This window comes from Manis javanica, chromosome 2, assembly GCF_040802235.1.
Source record: "Manis javanica isolate MJ-LG chromosome 2, MJ_LKY, whole genome shotgun sequence".
Lineage (NCBI taxonomy): Eukaryota > Metazoa > Chordata > Mammalia > Pholidota > Manidae > Manis > Manis javanica.
This window is the reverse complement of record NC_133157.1, coordinates 7,919,344-7,945,141: the sequence shown is the minus strand read 5'-3', so window position 1 is coordinate 7,945,141 and position 25,798 is coordinate 7,919,344. Positions and strand designations below refer to the sequence as shown.

Sequence of the window (25,798 nt, the reverse complement as noted above, 5' to 3'; positions counted from 1 at the left end):
TCTTGGGCAGCTGAGAAATCTCTGCCCACAATACCTTGGCTCAATACCTACAGCCCCTCAGAGCCAGGTCCTACAAAGGGGACCGGGCCCTTCCATCTCGTGTTAATCCTTCTCTGTGTATATCCGCTGTTCTCCCCTCTCTCTGTCGGCCGGGTTGCTGGACTTCTCAGCTCACAGAGGGAAAGATGGACACCTGCACGTTCCCTAGTTCACATGTTACAGCTGCACCCCACCACAGAGCCTGGCATTTAGTCTCAAGTCTGGCTCCTAATTGCCAGGAGAGAAATTCTCTTGACCTAGCTTGGATCAGGTGTTCTGTCCAATCAGATAAATATACAACACAAATAGGGCTCCTGAGGACCCGATCAGTGGATCAGGGACTTACTTGCCCAGAGAAGAGTGAGTGAGTCACAGGCAGCACAAGTCCTTTAACAAGTACTGCTGGAAGGGAGGTCCCAGGGCCCAGCAGGACTAGGGGTGTCAGCTTCCTGCCTACAGATGAGGGTGAATCATCAGAAGATGGCCAGGACCACAACCTGGCTTAACGGGATGGCTTTCCCTCAAGGGTCTGCTGACGCAGGTGGACACTGTTGATGAGCCGCCTCACCTGGGCCCTTCCACAGATACATCCTACCTGAGCGAGGCTCTGTGCACTTGAAATAGAAGAATCGGGGGGACTGTTTCTGCTGAGACCAGATTATTGAGGCCTCGATGTAATTATTATCCAAGACTTCTCCCTGCTTCCTCCCCTCCTAGGCCAGGGACTCACCTAATGTGTGCCTAGAAAGGGGACAATGCCTTTCAGATCTGCCTTGGCTAGTCTGAATTCTCATACTGCTCTTGGCCCACGCAGGGCCCTGGCTTTTTCCATCTCAACAGCACGACCCACTCTCCCTTTTCCTAGTGTGTGACCTTGGGCAACTTACTCCATGTTGACAAGCCTCAGATTCCTTCTCTATAGTTGAGGATGGGAATATCCTGCCTCCAAGTGTTGTGTAGCTGAACAAGATAATGAACAAAGACTGCTTAGTACATTGCCTGGCACCCACCATCCCCACCATCTCCACCATCCCCACCATCTCCATCACCATCCCCACCGTCCCCACCACCACCACCACCACCATCATCATCTCATGCACCCTTTGGGATTGAAATGCCCAGCTTGGTTGGCAGCCTACATCTTCCCCAGACCAGACACCCCATAAGGAGGGTTGCCCACTGCAGCCCTCCTCCCCCTACAAGATGTGTCCCTGAGAGGGACCAGGGAAATGGCCTTCCTGGGGTACATTCTGTTCAGTCACATGTTCCCAGCATCATGCTGGGAAAGGTATCTGTGGTTCTGGAGTGGGAACCCCCATGTCTGTTGGAGAAATCCCATGATTTCTGGAGTTCACCAGATACCCTGCCTGCTCATTTTGCATTTCCTGGCCCTGAACATTCAAATAACGTTCTCAAAGCAGAGAAGTGATCAAGCCGTCTGGTTCCAGTGGCTGAAGACCCTACCTCCTGGTGCTGGTACCAGCCTGCTGGGGCCCGGCTGGAGCTGCCGCCCTTCGCAACCCTCCTCAGCCCTGCAGGGCTCCCTTGGGAGGAAAGGCTGGCCTCCACAACCCTGACCTTATTCTCCTAAAAGCTGGCCTCTGGCAGAAGCCACACCACCGTACTGCCCTTCAAGGCCAGGTCCCTCCCCCAGGCTCCAGGGGGAGCAGGCTCTGACACCCCAACTCCTGGGGCAGCTTGGCTGACATGGTCCTCTGCTCACACGCGAAAGCCAGCCTCCCTTTGTGAGCACTTGTGCTCCATCCCTCATGCCAGGCCAGTGGGGTGGGGTGAGTGGCCTCACCTCCTTGACCCTCAGTCTCCTGGTCTCTGCCAGCGTGAGAACAGCACCCCCCACAGAGTTGGAGGGAACGGTGTGTGAAAGCACTTAGTTTTCTCATACTAAGCCCTTGATAAATGGCAGCTGCTCCTTAGTGCCAGGCAGCCAAAACTCCCAGGAAAATACTCCGCTGGGGAAGCCAACCGACCAGGGACCTGGGAAGTGGCCCCACCCCAGGAGATCCAGGGCCTGAGAATTTCGTGGCCATCCAGTCTCTCAAACCCTGTCAAGGCCTATTCAGTGGGGGCTGCTGTGGAAACCTGCAGGAAACCTCAGAGTACGATGCCAGGAAGCCACCCACACGGTGCTGGCTCCGCAAGGCATGGAGGGAGCTTGGGCAGAATCAGACAGGCCTCAGTGCAAATCCTGGCTTCCTAGGCTCATGCCTTGGTTGAGTGTCTACACGTCACTGAGCCTCAGTTTCCCCATTCTGGAGAGGATAATGGTGCCTAAAGGTCCAGTGAGATAATCAGTGTAGTGGCCCGCCACACTGGCCTCTGGCGCCTCTGCACCCCCACACCAAGCTGGTGCACTTGGGGGCACCTCACTTGTTCAGGAAGAGCATAAGAAGGACTGCTTACGGGGCTAGCCTGGTGGGAAAGCTCTCTGCCAACAAACGTCAGTCCTGAAAACGTCAGTTACGTATGCAGACTGTCCAAAGGACAGGAGAGAATGACGGGGAAGGTGGCAGCACTGCCCCAGCCCTGCCTCTGGAACGACTGGCGACAGGCTGTCCACTGTCATCACCCGTTTTCCTGGGTGGCAGGCACAAAAGACTCCTGAGAAGGGACGCTGCAGAAGTGCAGGTGGGGGTGGGGCAGGGGGAGTTGTGCAGAGGACCTGCTCTGGGAAAGGAGGCTCATTGCCAGCTCCACGCAGGCAGCAACTCCGAGCGGGAATCCAGCTCCAGCAACGTCCTCCAGGCATGAGCGCTGTCACCGCAGAGAAGTTCACTGCCGGCCCCACCTGGACTCCAAGAGTCCCCTGGTGATGGGCGGAAAGCACCTGCGGAGGCGGTCGGTTAGCGAGCCCTCTGGCAGCCTGCTGGAGGACGGGGTTGTGGTGTCGTGGTGGTGCACCAAGGTGTGAGGTGTTTGACCAGTGTTGCCCATAATGGTGAAGTGCTGAAGCTTTTCATAAACTAGAGCGGAGGCCTCTTCATCTGAAGAGCATCACATTTGTTCACTGCTTTGAAAGCCTCTTGCTGGATGAAAGAGGAACAGCAATGCAGCCTGTGGGCTGGGAGCCGAGCATGCCAGGGCTTGTGGTGGCCACAGCTCGTGGAGTGGGGTGGGGTCAGCTTGTGACCATGATCTGTCACAGGGATGTGGTGGGGAAAGGGACCTGTTACATTCAAGAATTTGGGGGGCAAGCACATGCTGAGGCTCTGTATCCCCTAAACAGGGTGTAGCTGATGGGCAAAAGGGGTGGGGTCCCAGAGCAGTCAACCTAGATGACCATCTCACAGCCACCAGCCCTGACCTTGGGCCCCTGGACGACAGACCCGAGGTGCTGGTCATGAACAGCTCCCTGAGTAGAGGATGGACGGACAGGGAGCAGCACAGCGCCTCTCACAGGAACCTGAGCTCCAGCTGCAGTGTGCATGTCCACTGCCACAGATGAGGACGTCCCCACACCACCACCACGTGGCCAGAGCCAAAGGGCGACATGCAGGCACTGTTCTCTGGCGGTGGAGAACCATTTGAAAAGGCAGCGTGAGCCTCGTCTGACTTCCCATCATTGTGTGGCCAGTGGGCAGGGAAAGCTACAGTCCGGGGATAGACCTGCTGCGGGGGCAGGAGAAGGCTGAGGGCCCAGGGGACACAGCAGTCATTCTGCTGAGAGAGGGAAGGAGAAAGAACGCCGGGAGCCTCCTCCAGACAAGCTAGGCTTCCGGCTTATGGAGGCTGCGCCCACCTGTGAAAGGCCCCCTTCTGGGGAAGTACAGTTGGGAAGGGAGCCCCAAGCAGCTCCCGGGAAGGTCCTGGGGTCTGCAGGTCATGGCCAGGACTGGCAAAAGGGTCTGTCGGCAGAGAGGATGTAGCTGGCAGAGGAAATCAGTTGAGCCCTGGTGAATCCCCAGCCCAGGCTTGACATGCAACACTGCCCACAACTCTGTTACTGTGGGTGTGCATTTAATTGGGTTTATCGTGGAATATTTGGGCCAAACAGCATTTTCAGTTAAACATCTCAACCTCACATTGGGGTAAGTGGGTGTGCCTGGATTTTGGTCATCCCCTTGACACTGGAAGAAGGGTGAACATTTCATTAAAACGTTAAGGAAGTAATTACCCGGGAACTTGGGGACTTGCTCAGTTGGAGGCTCCAAGGGTGCTGTGACACTGACTTGGCAGCTCCAAACGTGCCCCCGAGGTGCCTGCAGTGTGACCGGGAGGTGGGGGGAGGGTTGGTTCGGGGCCTCCTGAGCTCATGACAGCATGGTCTGGCATGGCATGGCCTCCATCAGAGTATCTGGTCTCTCCAGGCTGTTGCTAAAACTCAACCTTTTCCTCTGAAGCAGGGGACGTCTTTATGCCACACTGGGGCCCAACTGGCGGGTTCCAGTTCGGAATTCTCCCAGAACCCAGAGCTGCGTTTACAGGTATGCATTGATTTATGTGTTCTTTCATTTGACAAATAGCTGTTAGGGGCTTACCGGATGGCACGCACTGTGCTAGAGGCTGCTGCTCTGGGACAGACAGGCAGAGAGGAAATCCCAGGGGTCCCAGAGAGAAGGTGGGGGTGCCTTGGGAGGGGCCACCAGGGAAGGCCTCCCTGGGGAAACACTGGAAGAGACATAGGAATTAAACAAACAGAGCAGGGGGCAGAAAGAACAATAAGACTGCCCCCAGCCAAAGGGACAGCCCGTGGGACCTTGCACTGCGGCAGGAAGAGACTGGGTTTTGCTGTGTGAAGGAGAGTTAGTGTCGAGATAAGAAATGAGAAGGAGAGGGCAGAGAGGAGGCCGGGGCAGCGGGATGGAGCCCCATCCACAGGGTGAGGACCGTGGGCTCACGGCCGTGGGGAGGTTGCAGGAGAGCCTCCAAAGGCAGCTGGTCAAAGGAAGCTCAAGTTCTGCCCAAGGTGGGGACGGCAGGATGGCCGGGATGGACAGTCAGTCAGATTCAGGACATGGGGTCAATGCGTCCTGGGGTAGCTCGGGTTGTGTAGGTGGAGGGGAAGAAGAGAACCGCAGGTGCCGGCTCAAGCAGCCAAGTAGGTGGGATGTGGCGGAAGAGCAGCGTGGGGAAGGGCCCCGGATCGCAGGTACCCGCAGACGCGCCTGTCGGCTGAGCATGGGCTGGGGCTGCATGGGGCCGTCTTCACTTGCAGGTGGCCCTGAACCCCCCATGGCAAGGGTGAGGGGGCCCTGAGGGGAAGGTGCAGGGCCCATGGTATGCAGGCGGTCCCACTCCCCACCCCACCTCTCCCGTCCTCCTGCTCTTCCAAGGCTCCTGCCAACACAAGGAGGGGCTGCACAGCCTCAAGCTCCCAGGCGGAGAGGAAGCCCCCCGCAGAGGATGGGGTAGGTGGGGGTGCTGCTAGGGGCCAGGCTCACAGGGGCCTGGTCACCCAGCCTGAGCTTTGCTGTGCTCAGGAAGACGGAGGAGGAGGAAGTGGAAGTTCTCAGCTGTGGGCGAGCCCAGGCCTCCTTCCCTCATGCTCTCTGTAGCCTCGGCAGCCCCCCAATCCCCTCCCAGCATGTGGGTCCTCTGACCCCAGCTCATGCGGGGCGATGTCTGACTGAAAGTCTCCCCTCAGTCCCGCCGGCCCGTGCATCTGTACACTGGGGAGCCCAGCAGCGGTGCCCACCATGGAGGGGCCTCTGAGAAGGAAAACGCTGCTCAAAGAGGGGCGGAAGCCCGCGGTAAGTGAGATGCGCGTCGTCCCCGGACAGCACCGCGTCAGAGCCGGCCTGGGCCCAGGGAGCTGCCGAACAGGGCGCCCGCCCGGCTGGGTCACAGAGTGGGCAAGGGCCTCCGTTTACACGTCTGTGAAGCGTGCCTAGAGGTCTCATCCAGAGTGTGGCGTACACAGCAGTGCGCACAGCGTACAGTGAACCAGAGCTGAGGCGAGCTCGCGGGCTGGTGGGGGCCTGCAGACCCCTGGGGGTCCGGGCGGGTTCTGCCCGTAAGGGGCTCAGCACAGCCGGTGTGGGGTTCCTAGAGGTGGACTGCCTCTCCCCCAGCCCCACAGGCAGCGGTGTCAGCGAGGGGAGGAGAGGGCAGGCACAAGGAGTCAAGAGGCCTTTGAGGCTCCACCAGTAGTCCCTGGGTGCCCCGAGCTGTACCCAAACGTCACTGGCCCCCATCGGGGGCAGGGCCTCAGCCCTCCACACGGGCCGTCGTTACCGTGGAGCACCCAGGCGAGCCGCCTCTCCCGGCAGCAGCTCGTGCGTCTGCTCTGGCCCCTGCTCGGCCCTTCCCACTGCCCGTGAGATGCTGGGGCCCTTGCCGATGACACCTCCATATACTCAACTGCTGTGTTCCTGGGTGAGGAGGGGAGTCTTCACTCCAGCTCTGGGCCACACCTTGCCCCTCAGACCCAGAGTGTCGCAAAGCATCCCGCCTGCCTCTCTCCCGTACCCAGAATCCAGGCCCTAGTCATTCTGAGGCCAGAGCAAGACAGTACCCTAAAAGTAGTGTTTCCCCCAGTGCTGGTTGGTCCAATAGTGAGTGAGGAAATCAATTCAGTGGGTCATATTGTTGAGTAGAATAGAATAGAAAATGCCAGGGCTCCTTACACATGGTAAAGGGAAGTATTGTTTCATGAAGCTTCTTTCAGTTCAGCATATGTGAAAAGGTCTGAAAGCCACGGTTTTCACCATTTGCAGCGGCACGGCTCCATCCAGCAAGAGGAGGGAGCCTCGTAGGCTTTGACGCGGAGCGGTTTGCGGCCCTCTGTACGCTCAGCCCTCCTCCTTGCAAGGTGGGATCGTTGCCTCACCTTCGCAGAACCGAAAGGCTCACTGAGGTGGTTTCCCCCACACCAGGGAGCAGAGTCCCCTGCAGGGGAATCCCAGCCTTCTCTCCTAGGGACACAGGCCAGGCCTGCAGCGTGGCCCAGCTGGGTTTTCCCACTTCTAACCATAAAGGCTTCAAAAGCAAGGCCGTTGGGTCTCGGGCGGAGCAGCCCACTGCAGACACTATGGTTCTGCTGCACCAAGGTGTAGCGTGGCCGAGTTCTTACCATGTTCCTCCCCTGGGGCATTCTTGGGCCCAGGTCACCTGAGCACAGAATCACGCCTCGGCCCTACCTTCAGGAGAAGAGAGGAAAGGGTCCTTGAGCAGAGGAGCAGGGAAGGGAGGCAGGGCACAGGGCCGATGAGCGCAGAGGCTCTGGCGAGGAGCCTCCCTCCACGGGGTCCTGAGTGGACATGGCATCGGGGGGCTGGGGGCCGGGGCAGAGAGAAGGCCTGTGCCAGCCCTGAGCAGGCGGAGGGGACACCCTCCCACCTGCATGGCCGGGCCTGTGAGGCGGCAGGCGGGGCCCGCCTGCAGTGTGGTCACTCTGCCTGCCCCGCCCCTGTAGCTGTCCTCATGGACCAGGTACTGGGTCGTCCTCTCGGGATCCACCCTCCTGTACTACGGAGCCAAGTCCTTGCGGGGCACAGACAGGAAACACGTAAGTCCCAGAAAGGACTCTCCTTGGGGGTCTGCGTGAACTGGAGGGGGGCGGGTGGAGGAGAGGAGGGCGTGGGTGGGAAGAAGCTGGCCTGGCCGGTCGGCCTGCCTTGGGCAGTGGGGCCCCCCAGCTATGCTGCTGCTCCCCTCCAGTACAAATCCACACCTGGCAAGAAGGTCTCCATCGTGGGCTGGATGGTGCGGCTGCCGGACGACCCAGAGCACCCGGATATCTTCCAGCTGAATAATCCTGAAAAAGGTGGGCAGCAGGCCTGAGCTGGCACCTGTAGCTTCTCTGCACCCTGCGTCCTCTTCTGCCGAATGTGCTTTCTGAGATGGCAGGAGCCTTTGAGGCTGCTGCTGTCCCCTTGCTTTAGGGTCTGATGCTCACAGGGTCCTCCCACTAGTCCATGAAAGCTGCTTAGACGGTGGTTGGTGTGTCCACAGGGCGGTGTGCATGTATCCTTTCTGTGGCCTCACTTATGGCTACTGGGGCCCAGTGCTCCCAGAGCTGAAGCCTCAGGGCCTTGGAATAAATGAGAGCCCTGGATGAGGCAGTGGCCATGGGGCTGGGAGGGCCTTGGGTCTTGGGAGATGTCGGGGACGCCCCTGACATTACCTGTGCCATGTGACTCTGGCAGTATCCTGGTCCAAGGCCAAACCAGAGAGTCCTTTTAGGAAAACTCCAACTTTACCCCGTCGTCTCCCGGTTCCTCCTGGTTCCATCCTTGCCCCGTGACCGTATCAGGAAGGAGAGGTTATGGGGGCCATCTTGTCCGGGAGCCCTGTCTGCGCTGACATTCAGAACAGGCCACGCCAGTTTCCTCGGCCATGCATGCCACCTGACAAAACCCCGAATTGTCTGAGTCGTGGGCTCTAGCCAGGCAGACTCACTGGGACTGTCAATCCCCAAGCCCCTTCCCACCTTCACAGGAATGTTCTAATGGGGGGATCATGTACCTACAAATCACCTGGGGATCTCGTCAAAATTCAGATTTGGTCTCAGTGGATCTGGGGTGGAGACCAAGGTTCTGCTTTTCTAACAAGTTCCCAGGCAATGCAGATGAGGCTGCTGTGGAGAGACCACACCCGGGGTGTCTGTGTTCCAATGCTGTTAGCTGCGAAGCGAAGAAACAGGAGCTCCAAGAAACCCAGGGAACAGAGACGGGAGGGGCTGTGGGCTCTGCCTGCATCGGAGTGACCAGCCCACCTATCACTGCACACGCGTTACAGCGCGTCCGCAGTCTGGTCACCGTTCGAGTTTCTTCCTCGAGGCTCTGGGCCTGGGTTAGTGGTGGTTTCTTTAGGAAGTAAAGGCTGTGCCCACACAAGCTTGATTTAAAGGCCTTACGGCCACGGGGCCAGTCTTGGACCTTACGCCAGAGGATAGCACTGTCCCCAAGCAGAGGGACATGTGACACACAGGGAGGCCAGGGTCTGTGGATAGAATTCAAGGGGTCTGTGAACTTGGGTGAGGAAAAGACTACATCTTTGTTTTCCATGACTTCTAAGTCTTTAAACTACTAGAACATTCAAAACACCTGTGATTATCTCTAAGAGAAACCATGATACTTCCGTGTCACATACTGTTGTAGTTTTCTCAGAATATCATGGTTGATATGTCAACAAAGAACATGCATGTCATCTGTTTGAAATTACAGTACAGTACCAGACTGGCCGCAAATCTTACTGTGCACTAATAAAGAAGCACTTAGGGGCCTGTGTCACTCCGTTGTTTCCTGAAAGTTGGATAACTGTGTTCCAGTATCACTGATTTCCTTTGTGTTCTATTTTATGCATTTGAAAATGTAATTCTGAGAAGGGCCCACAGGCTTCCCCAGAGCCAAATGTATTATGGCCCCCCAAATGGTCAAGAGCCCCAGTCCAAGGGCACAGCCCAGGAGCACCAGAGACTCCTTCTCTGGGAGCCCCAAGCCTGCCTCAGGCTGCTTCTGACCTTCCTTGGTTCAGTCACCCAGGTACACGTTCACCTTCATGCCGCAGCCACAGGCAGGCCCTCCCACGCGGACGTCTTCTTAACTGATGGTTTCTCTACCCATCAGGCAATGTTTACAAGTTCCAGACTGGCTCCCGGTTTCATGCAATACTGTGGCACAAGCATTTGGATGATGCGTGTAAAAGCAACAGGCCTCAGGTAAAGTCACCCAAATCCTGCTTGTCACCTGAAATATCCTCTCCCACCCTTGGGACTAAGGGTCCATAGAAAACAGGGCTCCCTCTTTCCCTCAGAGCCTCTCCGCTATGCTCCCAGGCAGCCTCTTTTGATCAGCCTTTTCCCAGGTGACAAGTACTCCCTGCTCAGCTTAGAACTAAGCTTGGCTTCAGACCAGAACTTGGAATCTGGTCCCTGTGTCTTTTCCCATAAGGAAAACGCCACAGAAATATCCCTCGGGGACAGTTAGGTGGCAGGTGTGACATCCCCCCAAGGATCAGGCTACAGCATCTATTTGGATCACCCCCTCAATAGTTAAATTGATCATCCCCCCAAACTGACTAAAGTGCCTCCCTGCCCCCACGCCCCTTTCAATAGCTAATCTGTTGAAAGCCAACCATGGCAGCTGATGAATGGGGCTCTCTGGCTCCTTGGTGTGTCTGAGCCAGTGGGACCTCTGGTCTCCTGGGCCCGGCTGGTGCCTCGGCTCCCCACCATCACCACACACACCCCACCTAGGACCAGGTATTCTGCAAAATGCTTTATATGAGGAGTTGTCTGGGTCTTCCCAACATCACTGCGAGGCAGGCCCTCATACGGTCTCCACCTTACGCTGAGGACACTGAGGCTCAGAAAGAGGCAGACGCTTGTTTAAGGTCCCATAGTTAGTGAGATCTAACACCAGTCTCCGGCCCTGAGCTCCTGGCTGTGCAGGCTTGTGAGAGGAATGGCCGTCGCAGGCCTCAGCACCAGGGGGCGGTAGGTGGCAGCACCAGGGCTGGCGCTCCTGTCCCTAAGCCTCCTGCCCCTTTCCCCAGGGATCAGCTGGAGAGTCTGGGAGGAGAGGACACCAGGGCTTGAAATAGATGGTGGCAGCCCGAGGAGGACGGGTGGGTAGCGTCTGGGACCAGCGGTTCTGAGGTCTGAGAGGAGCTCAGCAAAGGCGGGTTCACACCAGGCATTAGGCTTCCGGGGCGCCGTCACGGCACAGTCACAGGCATCTTGGCCCTCAAAGCTGCTCTCATGAACTGGACGGAGGTCGCCAGTGGCCTGTCCCATGATTCTGTGCTCAGTTTGGTCCTGCTCAGGGTTTTCACCTGTTACGTAGATGAGGATAATGACAAGCTGATCAAATTATAGATGACGAGCAGCTAGAAAGCAGAACTAGCAGGAAGTCCTTGACAAACGAAAACAGTAGGACAAGACTGATCCAGGGAAGACTGGCGATACCACAGGGGAGCCCCAAATAAACTGCCTTTAAGCGCCCTGGCTCACCTAGCCCCCTGGAGTACACTCACACAAGCACGCACAGAGGTGCGCCGCTAAGAATGCTCACTGCAGCACTGCCCGTGAGAGGAAACAAAGGACAAAAGTCCCCGGAAAGCCCTGTGACCCTCCATAATTTCCTATCGGGCAACACCTGGTAGCAAAGAAGACAGAGGCCGATCGGTGCATCGTCACCTGACGGCGGCTCCTACACAGAAGTGAAGAAGCGGTGAGCACGATCTCATTTGTATTAAAACATATGCATATTTGTTATATGTCTGTACATTTAAAATCTCTAAAATAATATACAAGAAACCATAATTCTTTGAGAATCCTTTCCACATTAAGCAAATGTACTTGCCCCCCTCCATGGTGGGAAGACCAGGGGTTTCGGTAGGCAGTCAGCTAAGGTGATGTGAAGTGAATGCGGCTGGCGCTGCCTCGGGTGACGGCAAGAGCCAGAGTGTCCTGGCCTCCCCACTAGTCACGCTGTGTGTGTCTGGGGTCCCTCATCAGCTCTGAGTGCCTCTCTGAGAGCACAGAGCACTGGGGCTCTCCTGCCACACACAGGTGGCCAGCAGGCGGGAGTGGCCCCAGGTTGGACTGGGACGGACAGTCTGAGGTGGGCCGCCAGCATGGTGGGGAGGAGAGAGACCCGAGCCTTGGTGGTGGCCTGGGAGTGGCGCAGCCAGGAGCCGTGATGAGGCGCTGCCCTGGGCAAGGCCCACTGCCCCTCTCTGGGGGGTGGGGCGGGCAGCGCACCGGTGGCAGCAGCTCCATGGCAGGTAGCGAGGAACTGGGCCAAACCCATTTGGCAGAGCAGGTGTTTGGTCAGAAGGACAAATGATCCAAATCTCTGGTATGGCGAACATGGTGTGCCCTGACAAGGTTCTGCCATTTCTAAGAATTTCTGTCTGATTTTTAGACTTAAGGGAGGGGGATCTGCTATTTTTTCTTCTTTTTCCCCCTTTTATTTCTAATTTACTCTCAGTCAAATATTCCCACTCTGTGCTATATGAAATAATGAAAAGCTGACCCTTAAATATCCCAGAGCAGAGGGTGATTTAGATAAACCACAGTGCCTCCATGGGGTGGCCCAGCAGGCCGCAGTGGCCGCTGCCCCCACGGAAAGTCTCAGTGACTGAGATCGGTTCACTTTTTGTGGAACTGCATTTCTTAAAATTGTACTAACCCTGAGTACACATAAACCGTATTGATACCATATGTGTAAGCTGTAAATCCCAGCAGTGAGGCAAACAGCAGTGCACCCAGCACCCAGCCTATAGGCAGGCGGGGCCCCCTGCTTAGGACGCCTCCCTCCCCCAGGGGCCTCTTCTGGATTCTGCCTGCCTCCCACCTTCACCTCTCACTCCTGATTTGTTTGTTTACTGTTCCTTTAAACAGCATCTAAAAATATTTGTACATGTATTTGATTCCTTAATGTATTATCTTGGGTACATTTTTAAAAAATCATTTTTTATAAACAGAACCCTAACTATAGTTTCATCCACGCCTTGCTCTCCGACAGTGTGTTCCTAAGTTTCATCGGTGTCAGTGTGTGTGACTGTCATTAATTTATTCTTACTGGTTTTTTTATTTATTGACCCTGAGAATTGAGGTTCTGCTTTTTGCTCTTTTGAACAGTACTGCTGTGACCATTCTTATAACTGTCTCCTGGTACAAAGAGATGCATTTTTTCCAATTCATTGCTATGACCAAATTGACACCAAGATGGATTTGTTTTTGATGAAACTGCTTCTCATCAAATCTCCTAGAACCCCGTGGCAGTGCTGGGGGAGGAGGCCTGGGGCTAGGGGAGTGTTAGCAGCTTTGAGGAGAGGGGAAGAGGACACTCTGACTTTGGGCTGGCGGTCCCCCCCAGGAAAGGGAGCTGGGATCTTGTCCTGGGCACATAGCTGTGGGAAGGTCTTGGGGTTGCTGATATCCCCAAACTTAGCCCTTCTCTTTGCCAGTTCCTGCCGTCCCTGACCACCCACCCTCCCTGGCTGGCTTCCCTTCCCGAGGCATATGCCCATTCTGCAGGATTTGTCTCCTCTCCATTCCAAGTGCAGTGTGATTTTGGTGCAAGGATAGAGAGCATACACTCTCGTGTCTCAGCGCTGCCACTCCCTGTGTACTTCCCCTGTCTAAGCCTCAGTTTCCCCTCTTTATAATGGAGATACCACCAGTACCTGCCTCATGGGTTGTTGTGAAGACTTGAGGACACAATGCACGTGAAGTGTTCAGAGCAGCCTGTGTCACTTAACAATTGCTGGCTGTCATTATTTCCAGGCCCTCTCTCCACCTGACCTGCTCATTTACAGACTAACTGGGAAAGGCCTGGTCCCTTTCCTTAGGGACTACCCTTTGTCCCTTCCTAAAGCTGGGAACTTTGACAAGAGGTTGAGCTTTCTCTTCCAGGTACCTGCAAACCTTATGTCATTTGAATAAATCTCTGCAGTATTTGGCGTGACTTCAAAGGCTTCTGAGAGCCTAGCCTGGGACTGGTGGTAAAGCACACGTCCTGGCACAGATGGTTGGCCAGGGTGCTGGGAGACCCACAGCTGGACTTAAGGGGGCGCGACCTGCGGCCTCACAGTCCAGAGGGCTCCACCAGCGCAGGATCCACCTGCCAATCCCCAGCATCTCTCATGACACTCATTCTACAGCGCCACCTTGAGGAGCTGGGATTGAACCCCAAACTGAACACCCTGCCCTGCCTCTTGGGCCCCCGACCATCCACCAGCTGTTGCTTCGGCTAGAGAGCATCGGGCCCACGTTGGGTCCCCCATGCTTTCTGCACAGAAGAGTGGACAGTGTTAACTGGCATGAGGGGCCAGAGAGAAGGAGCAGGCTGTGAAACTGGCTTTTTACACCCCAAGTGCATGGGGTTGCTCACCCACAGGGCTGCCTCAGATTTTGTACAACCTTCGAAGCGTCCTCTGCGTGTGGGTGCCATGTATGTCTGTGTGCGAGCGAGTGTGAACTCTTCGAGAAACATGCATTTTGGCACAGACTTGTGACATCACCCACTTCATTCACTTTGAAGCCCTGCTTTAACCTCAAGTGATAGCCTTGTCCACCGAGGAAGGTCAGAGGTGGAGCCCAGATTCCTTCTGTGTTAAGGGTCCCTTGCATTCTTTACTGTAAACAAGCAATGCCTTAAACTGTGTCTTGTTTTTCTGTTCCTATGGGTGCTATTCTTCTGGAAGGCCTGTTCCCTGGGCCCCTGGGTCCCTTCCAGGCCTTGCGGCTGTCAGCTCTTCTGAGACGGGACTCGGCTTCAGGACTGTGGACTGGGCCGCTGGCCTGCTTGCTTTCCCCACCCCCTCTCCTGCAGGTCTGAAGGCCCATCTCTTCTCACCCCACACACCGTGCCAGGATGGGAAGTTGTGACCCTTTCTCCCAGCTTCCTCAGAAGCAGCTCGGAGGCTGCCATGCTCACAGTGACCGGCTGCAACAAAGCTACTTTGCACCAACCCCTCCCTGCAGAGCAAGGCTTTGCTCCCTCCATCTCCCCCCCTTTGCCTCCACTGCCAGGGCGGGGCCCACTGGGATTCCAGATTACACTGGGAGCTGAGCAACACTGAGGCCTTATGCTCCCTAATCTTGCCCCCAAACGCAGTCACCAGCAAGTTCTTGATCATCCAAGTCCGAGGACACAATTGTTAATGACGGTGACAAGAGAGCAAAGCCCTGGGGTGTGAACAGTCCAAGCTCTGTACTCAGTTAAGAGCTCTTCATACGAACAACATCCTCTACCTGTCATTCTTTGTCATATTTTTAAGTGACTTTTATTTTGCACAAATACATTTTTATTCAAAATAATGAATAAAAATCAGCTTTATTTACAGTAGCTTTATCACCATAGCTCCTTTCTGTCTTTCTCTCTTGCCCTAATCTGGATGTCCAAATTCTGAGAAGGAAACCCTAAAATGATTTTCCGAAAGAGACTAAATTTCGGGGTCCTTGTTGCTATCCTGGTTTCAGAGCTCACACTGGTCAAACTTCAAACCTTACCCTTTAGAGTTTCTGGGCAAGATGCTTCAAAACAGCATCTTAACCAGTCATCTATAATTGATCCATTTAAAAACAACCAAAGGACCCACTACTGTATTTTGGTCAAACAGTGATAACTTTTCTGAAAATTTGAATGAATTGGCAAGGAAAGTAATTGTCAGCAGGGTTTTGTGGTGGAGCTTTTACTGTGCTCAGTAATTACCCCTCCTTTGGAGCAAAGTCTAGACTCCTTTGGTGCCAGGAGAAGCCCCGGGTGGTGAAGTGGGTGCCATCAAACCTTGGTCATTGGTGCCTTGCACACCCACACGCAGCCCACCTCTGGATGCGTGCGCTCACTTCATATCAACGACTGTTCAAGTTAGCATCTGCTGGCTGCATGAACACACCAAGCACTCCACAAACACCTCTCACCACAACCATGCAGTGTTAACACTTTGGCCTCCATGGCATCTGATTCTGCCTGGTCGTGTCTTAAAAGTCTGAAGTTTGGATGAAAATGCAAGACCAGAACATGCTTACACGCCATGCGCTTCTCCACTCTTCAGCTGCCCTGGGTTTCCTTACATGACATCATAGCGATGTCATTCCAGAAACCTCAGAATTTCAGGCTCCACTAAATCAGATCATTTTCTGCCCTCTTTCTTATCTTTCACAAATGCTTTCTTCTGAGCCAAATTTGAAATAGCAGTTTCAAATCTTTTCAAAGTGTTTAGTGTTCTCCCTAATGGAGACTGATCCCCACATCTGCTCCTGGAAACATTCTTAACTTGGACTCTTTAAAAAAAAAAATCTGCTTAGACCTTGTCGGCAAAGGCCTTGCAGAACTGGTCAGCACCTTGAGGAGTCCAGGAGACAAGGTGTGAAGACACTGGCTGTCCCAGTATGGGTTGGGGCCAAGCGTGTGAGTTAAGTGCTGACGGTTTCCTAGCGTTGGTGTGCCCTCAGGCTGCAGGCAAGGAGGTCCATGAGGCTGGGACAGAGGGGACCGGGCACAAACCCCAAAGGAAGCAAGTGCACGGGGGGATTCGGAGGCATTTCTGTGTTTTGCTCCTTAACTGTCCATAATGCATAAATGTTTGTGAAGCCATGGAAGGTGGTATGTCTTGCACGCATATGCTGTTATCTTCTTTGTTTTTAAAGCAAACAGATCATGCCACCCCAAAGTGAAAATTATGGAATCCTGTCTATGAACTATGGAGAAAGTAGCTGATATCATGATGATGATAATGAAACAGCTTCCTCACCTCTCCTTGGGAGTAATTTTTGCCCCTTCCTGGTTGAACATATCTTGTAACTCAAGATCAGCCAGCTGCGCTCTGACAACTGAAATACTTCATGGAGGGTTGATTTGGTGGAGAGCAGTAGCAATACTGTTGTGAGTGTGCCCAATGAGAGAGTGTGGCCTCCCTTCGCTGACCTGAGCAAGCCCACTCATCACTCTGTCCTGCTGTGGAAACTACAGAGGAAGATACTTGTACAATTCTGTTTAGGGAAGAACCCACTTTCTCTTGCCAAGTGAATTTATAAGGCTTTTTTTTTCTTATCAAGATTGCCAGTATTTCTTTCATCATCGTTCCCCCACCTCCCAAGCCAGACATGATCTTCTAGGACCCCATTTTACCCGTAGACAAAGGTCCATGGAAATGGGAAGCCATGTGCAAGCCAGCTGTGCTTTCATTCCGTGTGTGGAGTCTAGAGGTCTGCACCCATATTACTGATGCTTATAGCCAGGTGAACACTGCTAAACACACAATCTAACTTATTTTGTGTGACTTCATAAATGACTTTAATCAGCCCCACCTCATACTGACATGTTGGGTGATTTCACGTTTTAAGAAGAAAATAACAACTACAAGAGTCCCTTTGAAATAACAGATTCTCTGCGTAAATCCACCCATTCATTGCTACATTCACATCTCTAGCGAGTGCTTCCGATGTGCCGGGCTCTATGTGGGATATACCGTAAATGGCTGAGAACAAGACCTCTCCCTGCCCTCACGGAGCTGATCACTCAGTAAACGAATAATCCTCACCCTGGCATCTCCTCTGGCAAGACCCTGCCTCTCTCCTACCACTGGGTACAAACCCTGGGCCAATTCCTTCAGACAGGCTTCAAACAGACTGAAAAGCCTCTGGATCTGCAAGTTCAGGTGCAAGGAGGACTAGATGGAGTTGTTATTCTAGAGACTGGTTGGTAGCACAGCCAGGCACAAAACCATGGTTGGGCACGCTGAGGACTCCGAGGTGGAAATGAGAGAGCCGGGTCAGAATATTCACAGTATTCACTTCAGAGGTTTTTCAGTTTTAATTTCAAAATGTTCAAGCAAGTACAGCATGAGCAAAAGCTGCATTTTCTTGGGTGTTGAGAACTTGTACCACAGGCCTCCTCGCAGCCCTAGGCTGCACCAGGGTGTGTCCACCACGGGCAGTACATCCTGCTCGCAGCACCAACGCGAGGGGTCATCTGCCCATTCTATAACCATTACTCTCTTCCATTTCTGAACAACTGTGACCATTTGACAGTGAAACACTAGTAATTAATTTATTAGTAAGGTATAATCGTTAATAAATTTCGTGCCAAAATGCATGTTTTTCACTTTAGCAAGCAAAATGTTGCATAGAGAGTAGTTTTCAATTTCTTACGTATTCTTCAAAGTAAGTTAAAAATGAGTTTCTACATTTTAATTCATTTCTTGTTAAATCTGTTGCCCTCTCCTGGGCTGTCTTTTTTCCTGGCAGACCTCCTGCATGCAGTTGTGTAAGGACTTTCTCTAATTCTTGTGAACTGTCTCTCCCCCAATAATCACTGAACATCAACCCTCCATGGGATTCTTTAGACTTTTGGTGGAGTATTTTGTTACCTCAGTCTTGTATCAAGTTGCTGTATTTTTCAGCTTGTTACACTGATAATTAATTGTTTCACTAATTAAATACTTTAATGTACAAATACCTTTGTTTACTTTGAAATTAAATGTGTTTTCCAATGAATATCGCTCAATTTATTAAAGTCACATGCATTCACTTAGCAAACAGTTGCTGTGCCAGGCACAAACACAAAGAAGGTAAGGTGTAGGGAGCTCAGAGCCAAGCTAAGAGGTTGCTAGAACATAAGTGACATATAGAAGCAGTACCCACAGGAAGGGACAGAGTCGTGCTGTGGGCCTTCCAGGAGGAAGGTGGGGGCCTGGGGGACTTTAGAGGGCAGAGGACCTTTGGAGACTGATATCATAGAACGATGAACACATGGGGGTGGGGGGTGCAGGGAGAGAGAAAGGAGAAGCAGATGAGGTTGAGAAAAGCAGCCAACCCAGTCTCACCAAGGAAAGGGTTTGGGGAGTAATGGATCCAAATCTGCAAAGATATGTTGGGGCAATTCATGATGTTGGGTGAAAACCAGAAACCCTCTCTAGCTTGCTTAAGGGGAAAAAGGGCACTGTCTTAAAGCGTTGTCTCATGGAAACTTGAAAGACAGATCAAGGTGGAGCCTCAAGGGGCCAGAAGGAGAAATGGAGAGCCCCCTGCATCTCTCTCTCCCCATCATTCCTCTCCATACTGGCTTCTCTGCTGGAATGCGCAGCAGCAAAGGAGCCCAGGCCTTCCTGGGAAGGCACGTGGAAGTCACTGAGGCATTGTGGGCCAGGGAGTGACGATGATCCAAGCTGACCACGGGAGCCCCCGCCCTGCCTGCCTCAGCTTCTCAGCTAGCGCCTTTCAAAGCTGCAGCGGTCAGTTCTCCAAGCACAGGCTGCCACCCTCCTCAGGTTCTGCTCCACCACCCCAGTTTCAGGCCAGCATGGCCACACCTCACAAGCCTTGCTTGCTGAGGACCCTTGTTCATGAGCTCCTCACGATTTAGGTGGCACAGTACCTCCAACTTTACCCAGAGGGGGTCGCTGCACTCAGCGCCAGTGCAGTGCTCAAGGGCTCTGGGACGGTGCGTCTGACTTGGGAAGGAGGTGAGGTGGCTGGGGTTGTCCTACAGCTGGAAAGTGTTCATCACGTCCAACAAAACGAACCCATGACAGGTGGCCTGAGAAGCTCCAGCCCCTCAGCCCCACAGCGTCAGGCACCGCAGATGGCCACCAAGATACAGCCGTACCTCCGCTTGAGGGATGGAGAGGTCCGCGAGCTAATGCAGGCAGGTAGAAAGCCTGTTTGGCTTGGAAGGTGGGCGTCGCACCCCTGCGCACACCCCACCAGGACTGAGGCGCCAGCGGGGCTCTGTCCGGGCGGAGTTGAGGGCCGCGGGAGGGAGCCAGGCCCCCTACGGACCCCGGGTTTTGGAGAGAAAAGGCGGGGTTGTGCCTATGGGCGGGGCACGGGGAAGGGCGACCCCCAGAGGGACAGTGCTATGTTAGAAAGGGCCAGGAGGTACGGAGGGGCGACGCTCGAGGGAGCCGGCCCGCGGGGTGAAGGCGGGAGCTCAGCAGGGGCGGGGCAGGTGGGCGGGGCCTGGGGCTATACGACAAGGAGAGGGAGTGGCGGGGCTGTGCACGGAGCTGAGGGCCTGGGGGGCGTTTGTGGCGTGGGGGCCCGGCAGGGATGCGAAGGGACCCCACTGAGAACCCCCGGCGCCGTCGCGGGAGAGGCGTGGCGGGGGCGGGGTCAGCGCGGGGCGGGGCGGGGGGGGCCTTGGCTACACGGAGTGGGCGGGCTGAGGCTGAGGGTGGGGGAGGGGGCGGGGCCTTGGCAACTCCTGGGGACACCGAGTGGGCTGGGCAGGAGTTCGGGGTGGGGCTGGGGCGGGGCCAGAGCCCGGCTTAGGCGGCCGGGGCGGGGCCTGGGCTGCGGCTTGCGAACCGAGCGGCCCTCCGAGCCCCGCCGAGGCCCGAGCCCACCCGAGCGCGCCCGAGTCCGCGGCCCCCGCCCGGGGCGATGGAGCCGGAGCCCGGCGGGGCGGCCGCTGCGCTTCTGCGGCAGAAGAGGACGGCGCTGCGGCGCAGGGGGTGCAGCTTCGAGAGCCCCAGGTACCGCGGCCCGGGAGGGGTGCGGCCGGGACGGGCGGCGGCGGGGACCCTGCCACGTGGGGGGTGGCGGCCTGAGCAGACCGAGGAGGGCGAGGCCGCGGCGCGGGAAGGGGTCGCTGGGCGGGCTGCCCAGGTCGGGCGAGCAGCCTGAGCCGAGACGCCGGGGGCTGAGGGGCGCTGGGCCGCCCTGCGGCAGGTGCGGGAGGGGGTCGCCGCATAGAAGAAACAAGCGAGTGCCGGGCATCCAGACCCGACGAGACGCCCCTGAGCGGTGGTCCTGAGGCAGGCCCCGAGCAAAGCCGTGGCCCCAGGCGGATTTCGGGCTGTAGAGAATGTGTGGTGCCGCTTCTTGTAACCGCTCAAGGACAAGGTCGGGGAATAGCCCCCCGACGTCCAAGGGAGGTCTCCCTCCCCCGGGGCGCCCCTCTGCGCTGCCCCAGGCCAGCCCCAGCCTCGCCAGCCGCGCTCCGCAGGTGCAGCACACCTGCTGCCTCCCGGCCCCGCCCATCCCAGCGCCCTGGGCCCCGACCGCTCCGCCGCTCCAGCCCCTGCGACCCGCCGGCGCCTCTGCCCTGCCGGGGGTGTCCGGCCCCGCCTTTGGCCTGGGGACCTCTTCTGAGGTGCTGGGCCCCTTCTCCCTGGAAGCTCGCCCCACAGACACGCCTTGCGCGCCTCTGCCCTGCCGGACTCGTTCCCTCGGAGCGCTCCCGCGTCTCTCGGAGTGCCTCTCCCGCCCCAGCATCGCTGGAGTCCGCCCTGCCATTTTCGGAGCCAGGCCTCCTAGATGACTCCCGGCAGCAGCCTCCACACTTCTGGCCTTATTCTTCCACCTCAAATCCGCACCCCTCGCTGGCCGCTTGGGGATTGGGCGGGAGGCGGGGGTCTTACCAATACTGTCCCCTGCGTCTCCACGCTGTCTAGACCCCCTCCCCCCAGGAGCTCTCCATCCCGCACAGCAGTGACAGGGACGGGGTTGGGGCGACAGGAAGGATCCGAGGTGGGGCTCTAGCCCTCACTGAGGCCAAGAGGGATCAACAGCTAGGATACAAAAGAAACCAAGCAGGATCCCCAGAAGCCCACCTTGGCTTGCCCTGGGGGCTGCGGCAGCACTGGTAGAGTAGAAGCACCACTAGGACAAGGACCGTAGCTGTTCTCTTGACTGCCCTGTGCCCAGAGCCTGGCTCAGGCCTGGCGCATCACAGACATTTACTGTCTGTTGAAGGAATCAACTCCTGACCAGCTGGTAGTTCTTCCTTCTGCTCTGCTTTTTCTCATCTGTGCCTTTACTCATACCGTGCTCTTTTCTCTACTTAGTTTTTTCTTTACTCGTTGGATAACACCTATCCCTTCTCCTCTGGGAAGTCTTTTCTAAACCACTGGGCTCTGTGTTGTATCAAAAATATATCTGCTATTCCGTATTCGGTGTGTGTGTTATTACCTGGATGGTCTGGCTCCCCGACTAGACTGGGAGAACTAGGTAACTATGGTCTCTGTCCTGGTGCCTGCACTCATCGCTGGAGCATGAAGGATGAGGAGGGTGTACCAAAAGGTGGGGCCGGAGAGATAAACCAAAAGCTGGATCCAGGCCTGAGGTGGACACAGATCCACGCTGGCCGGTAGGACTGCCCCTGATGATGGCAGCTGTCTGACACCACAGCTGCAAGCCAGGCCACTGAGCACTTGAAATATGGCTAGTGCAGCTAAGAACTGAGCTTTAAACTTTATTGAACTGTAGTTAGTTAATATTTAAATAGCCACATAGGCCTAATGTTTACAATATTGAACAGTGTTAGTTTAGAAAAAGTTTCTCTTCCTCTGAATTCTCACTTCTACCATCCCCTCCTTTGTCTTTGTGACCTTGTACATGAAAGACAACATGACTTCTTGGCCTCCGGAGGGTGTTTTATATATATATATAGAACACTCCATGGTATTATCATACAAACCTTAGAAAATAATGGTTACCATGTTTCTGATTATAAAAATAATTTGTTTGCTGGAGGACAATTTATTTAACCCATCCTTTATTACCATTCATGCAGTTGATTACCAGTTTCCCACTCTTAACTGCAGACACATTGAATCCATGTGCATTCATCTGAATATGGAGAAGTAATCATTTCCTTAAGATAGATTCACAGAAGTGATGGAAATGATTGGATCCAAGAAAATGAACATTTCAAAGGCTTTTGAAGCATAAGGCCAAATTGCCCACCAGAAAGCTGTACTGTTTATAGCTCTCCCAACGGCATATATTTTTGCCTGTTTTTTCTCATCCGCAGTGCTAAGCATTATCATTTATAAATATTTGCCAAAGTCATACCAGGTTTTCATTTGCATTTCTTTCTTTAGTAGTGAGGTGAAACTTTTTCTCATGTTTATATAATTTGTATTTCTTTTTCAGATGGAATAGATATGCAAAAACTTTGTCCATGTTTCCTTTGGAATGTTTGTTTCTTCCTTATTGAATTGAATAATTCCCTTATTTATTGAGGGAATTCGTTTTTTGGATCAAATATGTAGCAAAATATTTTTGCAGCTCGTAATTTGCCTTGAAACTATCTTTATGGTGTTCTCTGGTAAAGTTTTTGTTATCTTTTTTACAAATTTAGTCATATTTATTTTTCCCTCTAGTTTGTGCTTAATTAGAAAAGAATTCCTTACCTTGAAACAGATGAAGGTTCATCTACAATGTCTCCTAGTGTTATTGTCATTTTAAAAAAATACCCTTGAATCCCTCAATCCAAATCATCACATTTTTAAGTGAGACTGTTAAGAGCTGTCTTGCATTGGGCTGACATAGAGATTTTGAGGGCCAACAGAAGAATTAACTGTGCAAATGTGGGGGTCCCTACCCCAGGCCTATTGTTCCAGCAAGTCCAGAGTGAGATGGGGTGAGTGGATGCTCAGAAAGCTCTTCAGCGGTGAGAGCCCCAACCTCATTTGTGGGCATGTTGCCACTTAGCCTACCTTACTGTAAAGTCTTTATTTACTTCCCCTTTCCTACAGTGTCCAGTTTAAATGCCGCTGCCTCATGTTTAGGGCCTTTTGGAATCTGGTTTAACCATCTTTTCTCTGTCATCGGGTTACTCAATCATCTTGACATCAGGGAAAAGGACGTTACTTTCAGGATGGCAGCTGTCTTTACTAAATGTCCTGTGTCCGCTCTGGTAACTGGCAGACAGACACAGCACATAGTGAGTGTAAAGGAGCAAGGGGTGACCCAGGCATTAGGCGTCCAGGCAGGTGGCGGTGAAAAAGACTATCTGGGAAACCCAGAGGTCAGGGGACAAGAAAGACACTTAGCTGTCGCATTTTCCCTAGACGTGTTTGTCCTCTCTTTGTAGGAAGGTCCACCCGGGTTACAGTGTTCAAGAACAAGGGCGTCAGAGCATTAGAGCAAGACAGACCTGGGGTCAAGTTTCTGTCCTTTCACTTGTGTGTGGCTGTGGACAAATTGCTTAGCCCCTCTGGGACTTGCTTAACTCATTTGTAAAATGAAGTAGCACCTATCTCATAGTGCTGATGTGAGCTTTAGATGAACTAATTTATGCAAAGCGCTAAAAACAGTGTCTGGCACAAACATTACTAAATGGCAACTGTTATGGACAGAAATGATTAACATTTATGTGAAGGTCCTCGACCTTTCCCTTCCCTTTCCTAGTTAAAAGTCTAGCTTTGCCTATTCAATTTTTCCTCCTCCCCGGCCCTCAAAGCAAGGTCCTGCCTTGCTCTTTTGCATGTTTGAACTGCAGATTTAGGACAAGAGGGATTGAAGGGAAGGACAGTAGGTACACGGGCACTGGTTAGGACTGGCTGAAAAAAAAAAAAAACTTCTGGGGGTGTTTAGAAGTAAGAAGTACAGAAACACCCATCTTGTGTGAGGGAGATTGCTCTAAGCTGTATTTTGAGAAATAGATCTGATACTTTTTGTGACTTTACGGTGATCAGTTAATCACTTCGTGGAAATACAGTTAATGAACCTGAGTCATGTTAAGTTACCCCTCTATTGCTGAGTCATGCCATTTTGGCTGCAATACTTCATGGAACTGAACCTCATGTGAGCCACTGCCTTAAAGGGTTACACAGTAGGATTGAATTTACAAGGCAAATCCTACAGATCCAAGAATCTCATCATTAAATGGAACTGCAGACACCACTTCGGTCAGCCTCTCAGACAGCGGTTCTGCAGCTGTGGCCCCTGCACTAGCCCCGTCAGCGTTACCTGGGTACTTGTTAGAAATGCAAAATCTCAAGCCCAGCCCCAAATGTACCCAATCAGAATCTCTGGAGATGGGCTCAGGAAACTGAGAACCAGAGCTCTCTAGTCTCATGCAGTGGTTCACAAACCTGAACTATATGAAAATCACCATGAGGGCTTCTTAAAACCGTTTCCTGGGCCCCACCCCCAAGAGATTCTAATTCATTAGGTCAGGGCAGGTCTCAGAATTGTATTTCTAACAAGCTCACAAGTAATGCCAGTACTGCTGGCCCGGGGACATAATTTTGAAATCCACTTCTCTAAGGTAACACAGAAGTCTTTCATTCAACCTTTGCAGCTGGTTACGCAATGTTTGCTTATCACGTCTAAAGTCAGGAAGCCCACTACTGCAAGCCTTTTTATTATGGGCAGCTTTATTGTCTTTCCCTAACAGCGAAGCCAAAGCTCGCCTCATTAGACTTGCCACCCATTACTCATGGGCCTGCCTTCACAGCCACTTGCAGTAGCAGTGCCTGCGATGGCTTGGATTGTGGGTGTAGACTCAATGGCCAAGTGGTTCCTACTCCTGGCTGCCCACTTGTAAAAGATTATCAAAGGCTATGAATGACAAGAAAAGGAGAATTATTGATTCTTGCCATTGCAGAATGCCTGGGTACACCAAGCTTTGGGGAAGGAGAGATCCAGGTACTCAGATAATGTCATCTGTAGTCTTTCTTCATTTTCTCGGTTGGCTTTATTCTCTAGGTCTTTCCTCCTGGAGGCAAAGGAAGTCAGCTATTCCAGGCTTAGTGAATACCAGTGGCAATCCCAGCAGAAAGAGCACCTCTTTCTCAGTGACTGTAGAGCAGGTCCCAGGCACAACTCTCACTGGATCACAGGTTTGATGCTTATCCCTGAACCAGTCATTCTGGCCCAAAAGGGGTAAAACATGCCAAGTGGCTGGCCCTGGGTCATGTCCGCAATCCAGAACTTAGGGGTTAGATTACTTCCATCCATAGAGACTAAGAGGTACTGATGTGTCTTGCAAAATCACAGTGCTATTGCCAGAAGAGGGGGAATGGATATTGGCTTGGCCCAAGAAAAGGAAGGGCTGTCACATCTGGGAAGGTTTCAAACTACCAGATACCCAGATGCCACCCCAGTCACATAATTGGGGTTTCTGTATATTTTGGTTCTTGTTGTAAATGACTGATTTAGTTGAGGGGTACCACAGTGGGTGCAGAGCCCTACGTAGACAAGCGTTTGAATTACAAATGGAAAACAGATCTTCTGCTTTCCCAGATCCTGCCTCCTGCGTGTGGCTTCCTTCCTAGCAGTGCATATAACCATACCTTGTGAGAAGAAATTTGTTCCAAGACAAATGCTTTCTTGTTCCTGACTATGGCTTTCCAGGCCGAGACAGGGTCAGAACCAGTTACTCATGTACTGGGTGTCTTCCTTTCTTCTTCCTTACAATTCTCCTGACTCTTAGATTCTTAGATTTTGGTTTTCTTTTTTTCCAGGAGATTTTTTCCCCCCCCAGATAGTTTTGCAAACAAGTGTTTTAATATGAGCTGTTTTCATGGTCTTCATTCCTCTGTATTATGTCCTTATTCTCCTTATTCTTTTGGTTTGGGTCAGGCCCGTACGTACTGAATCACGAAGAAC

General features: G+C 53.3%; 2 protein-coding genes across 26 annotated transcripts in view; both read left to right on the top strand.

Moving 5' to 3' along the window:
• RALGPS1 (Ral GEF with PH domain and SH3 binding motif 1) overlaps positions 1–17,950 on the top strand; it is a 270,250-nt gene extending 252,300 nt beyond the window's left edge. For 18 of the 23 annotated variants that reach the window (XM_073224311.1, XM_073224325.1, XM_073224303.1 and 15 more), the window contains 6 exons: positions 4,398–4,481; positions 5,642–5,747; positions 7,412–7,504; positions 7,657–7,762; positions 9,567–9,658; positions 13,364–17,950. In XM_073224311.1, the coding sequence (XP_073080412.1) occupies positions 4,398–4,481; positions 5,642–5,747; positions 7,412–7,504; positions 7,657–7,762; positions 9,567–9,658; positions 13,364–13,393 (511 nt within the window). In that variant the 3' untranslated portion in view covers positions 13,394–17,950. The other 5 variants (XM_073224316.1, XM_073224337.1, XM_073224323.1 and 2 more) reach the window with 4 other exon arrangements.
• Positions 17,951–19,737: 1,787 nt separating this feature from the next.
• Positions 19,738–25,798, top strand: part of GARNL3 (GTPase activating Rap/RanGAP domain like 3) — a 132,729-nt gene continuing 126,668 nt past the window's right edge. Inside the window, exon 1 of one of the 3 annotated variants that reach the window (XM_073224262.1) lies at positions 19,738–19,929. In XM_073224262.1, the coding sequence (XP_073080363.1) occupies positions 19,838–19,929 (92 nt within the window). In that variant the 5' untranslated portion in view covers positions 19,738–19,837. The remainder of the gene's footprint in view (positions 19,930–25,798) is intronic. The other 2 variants (XM_037008129.2, XM_073224264.1) reach the window with 2 other exon arrangements.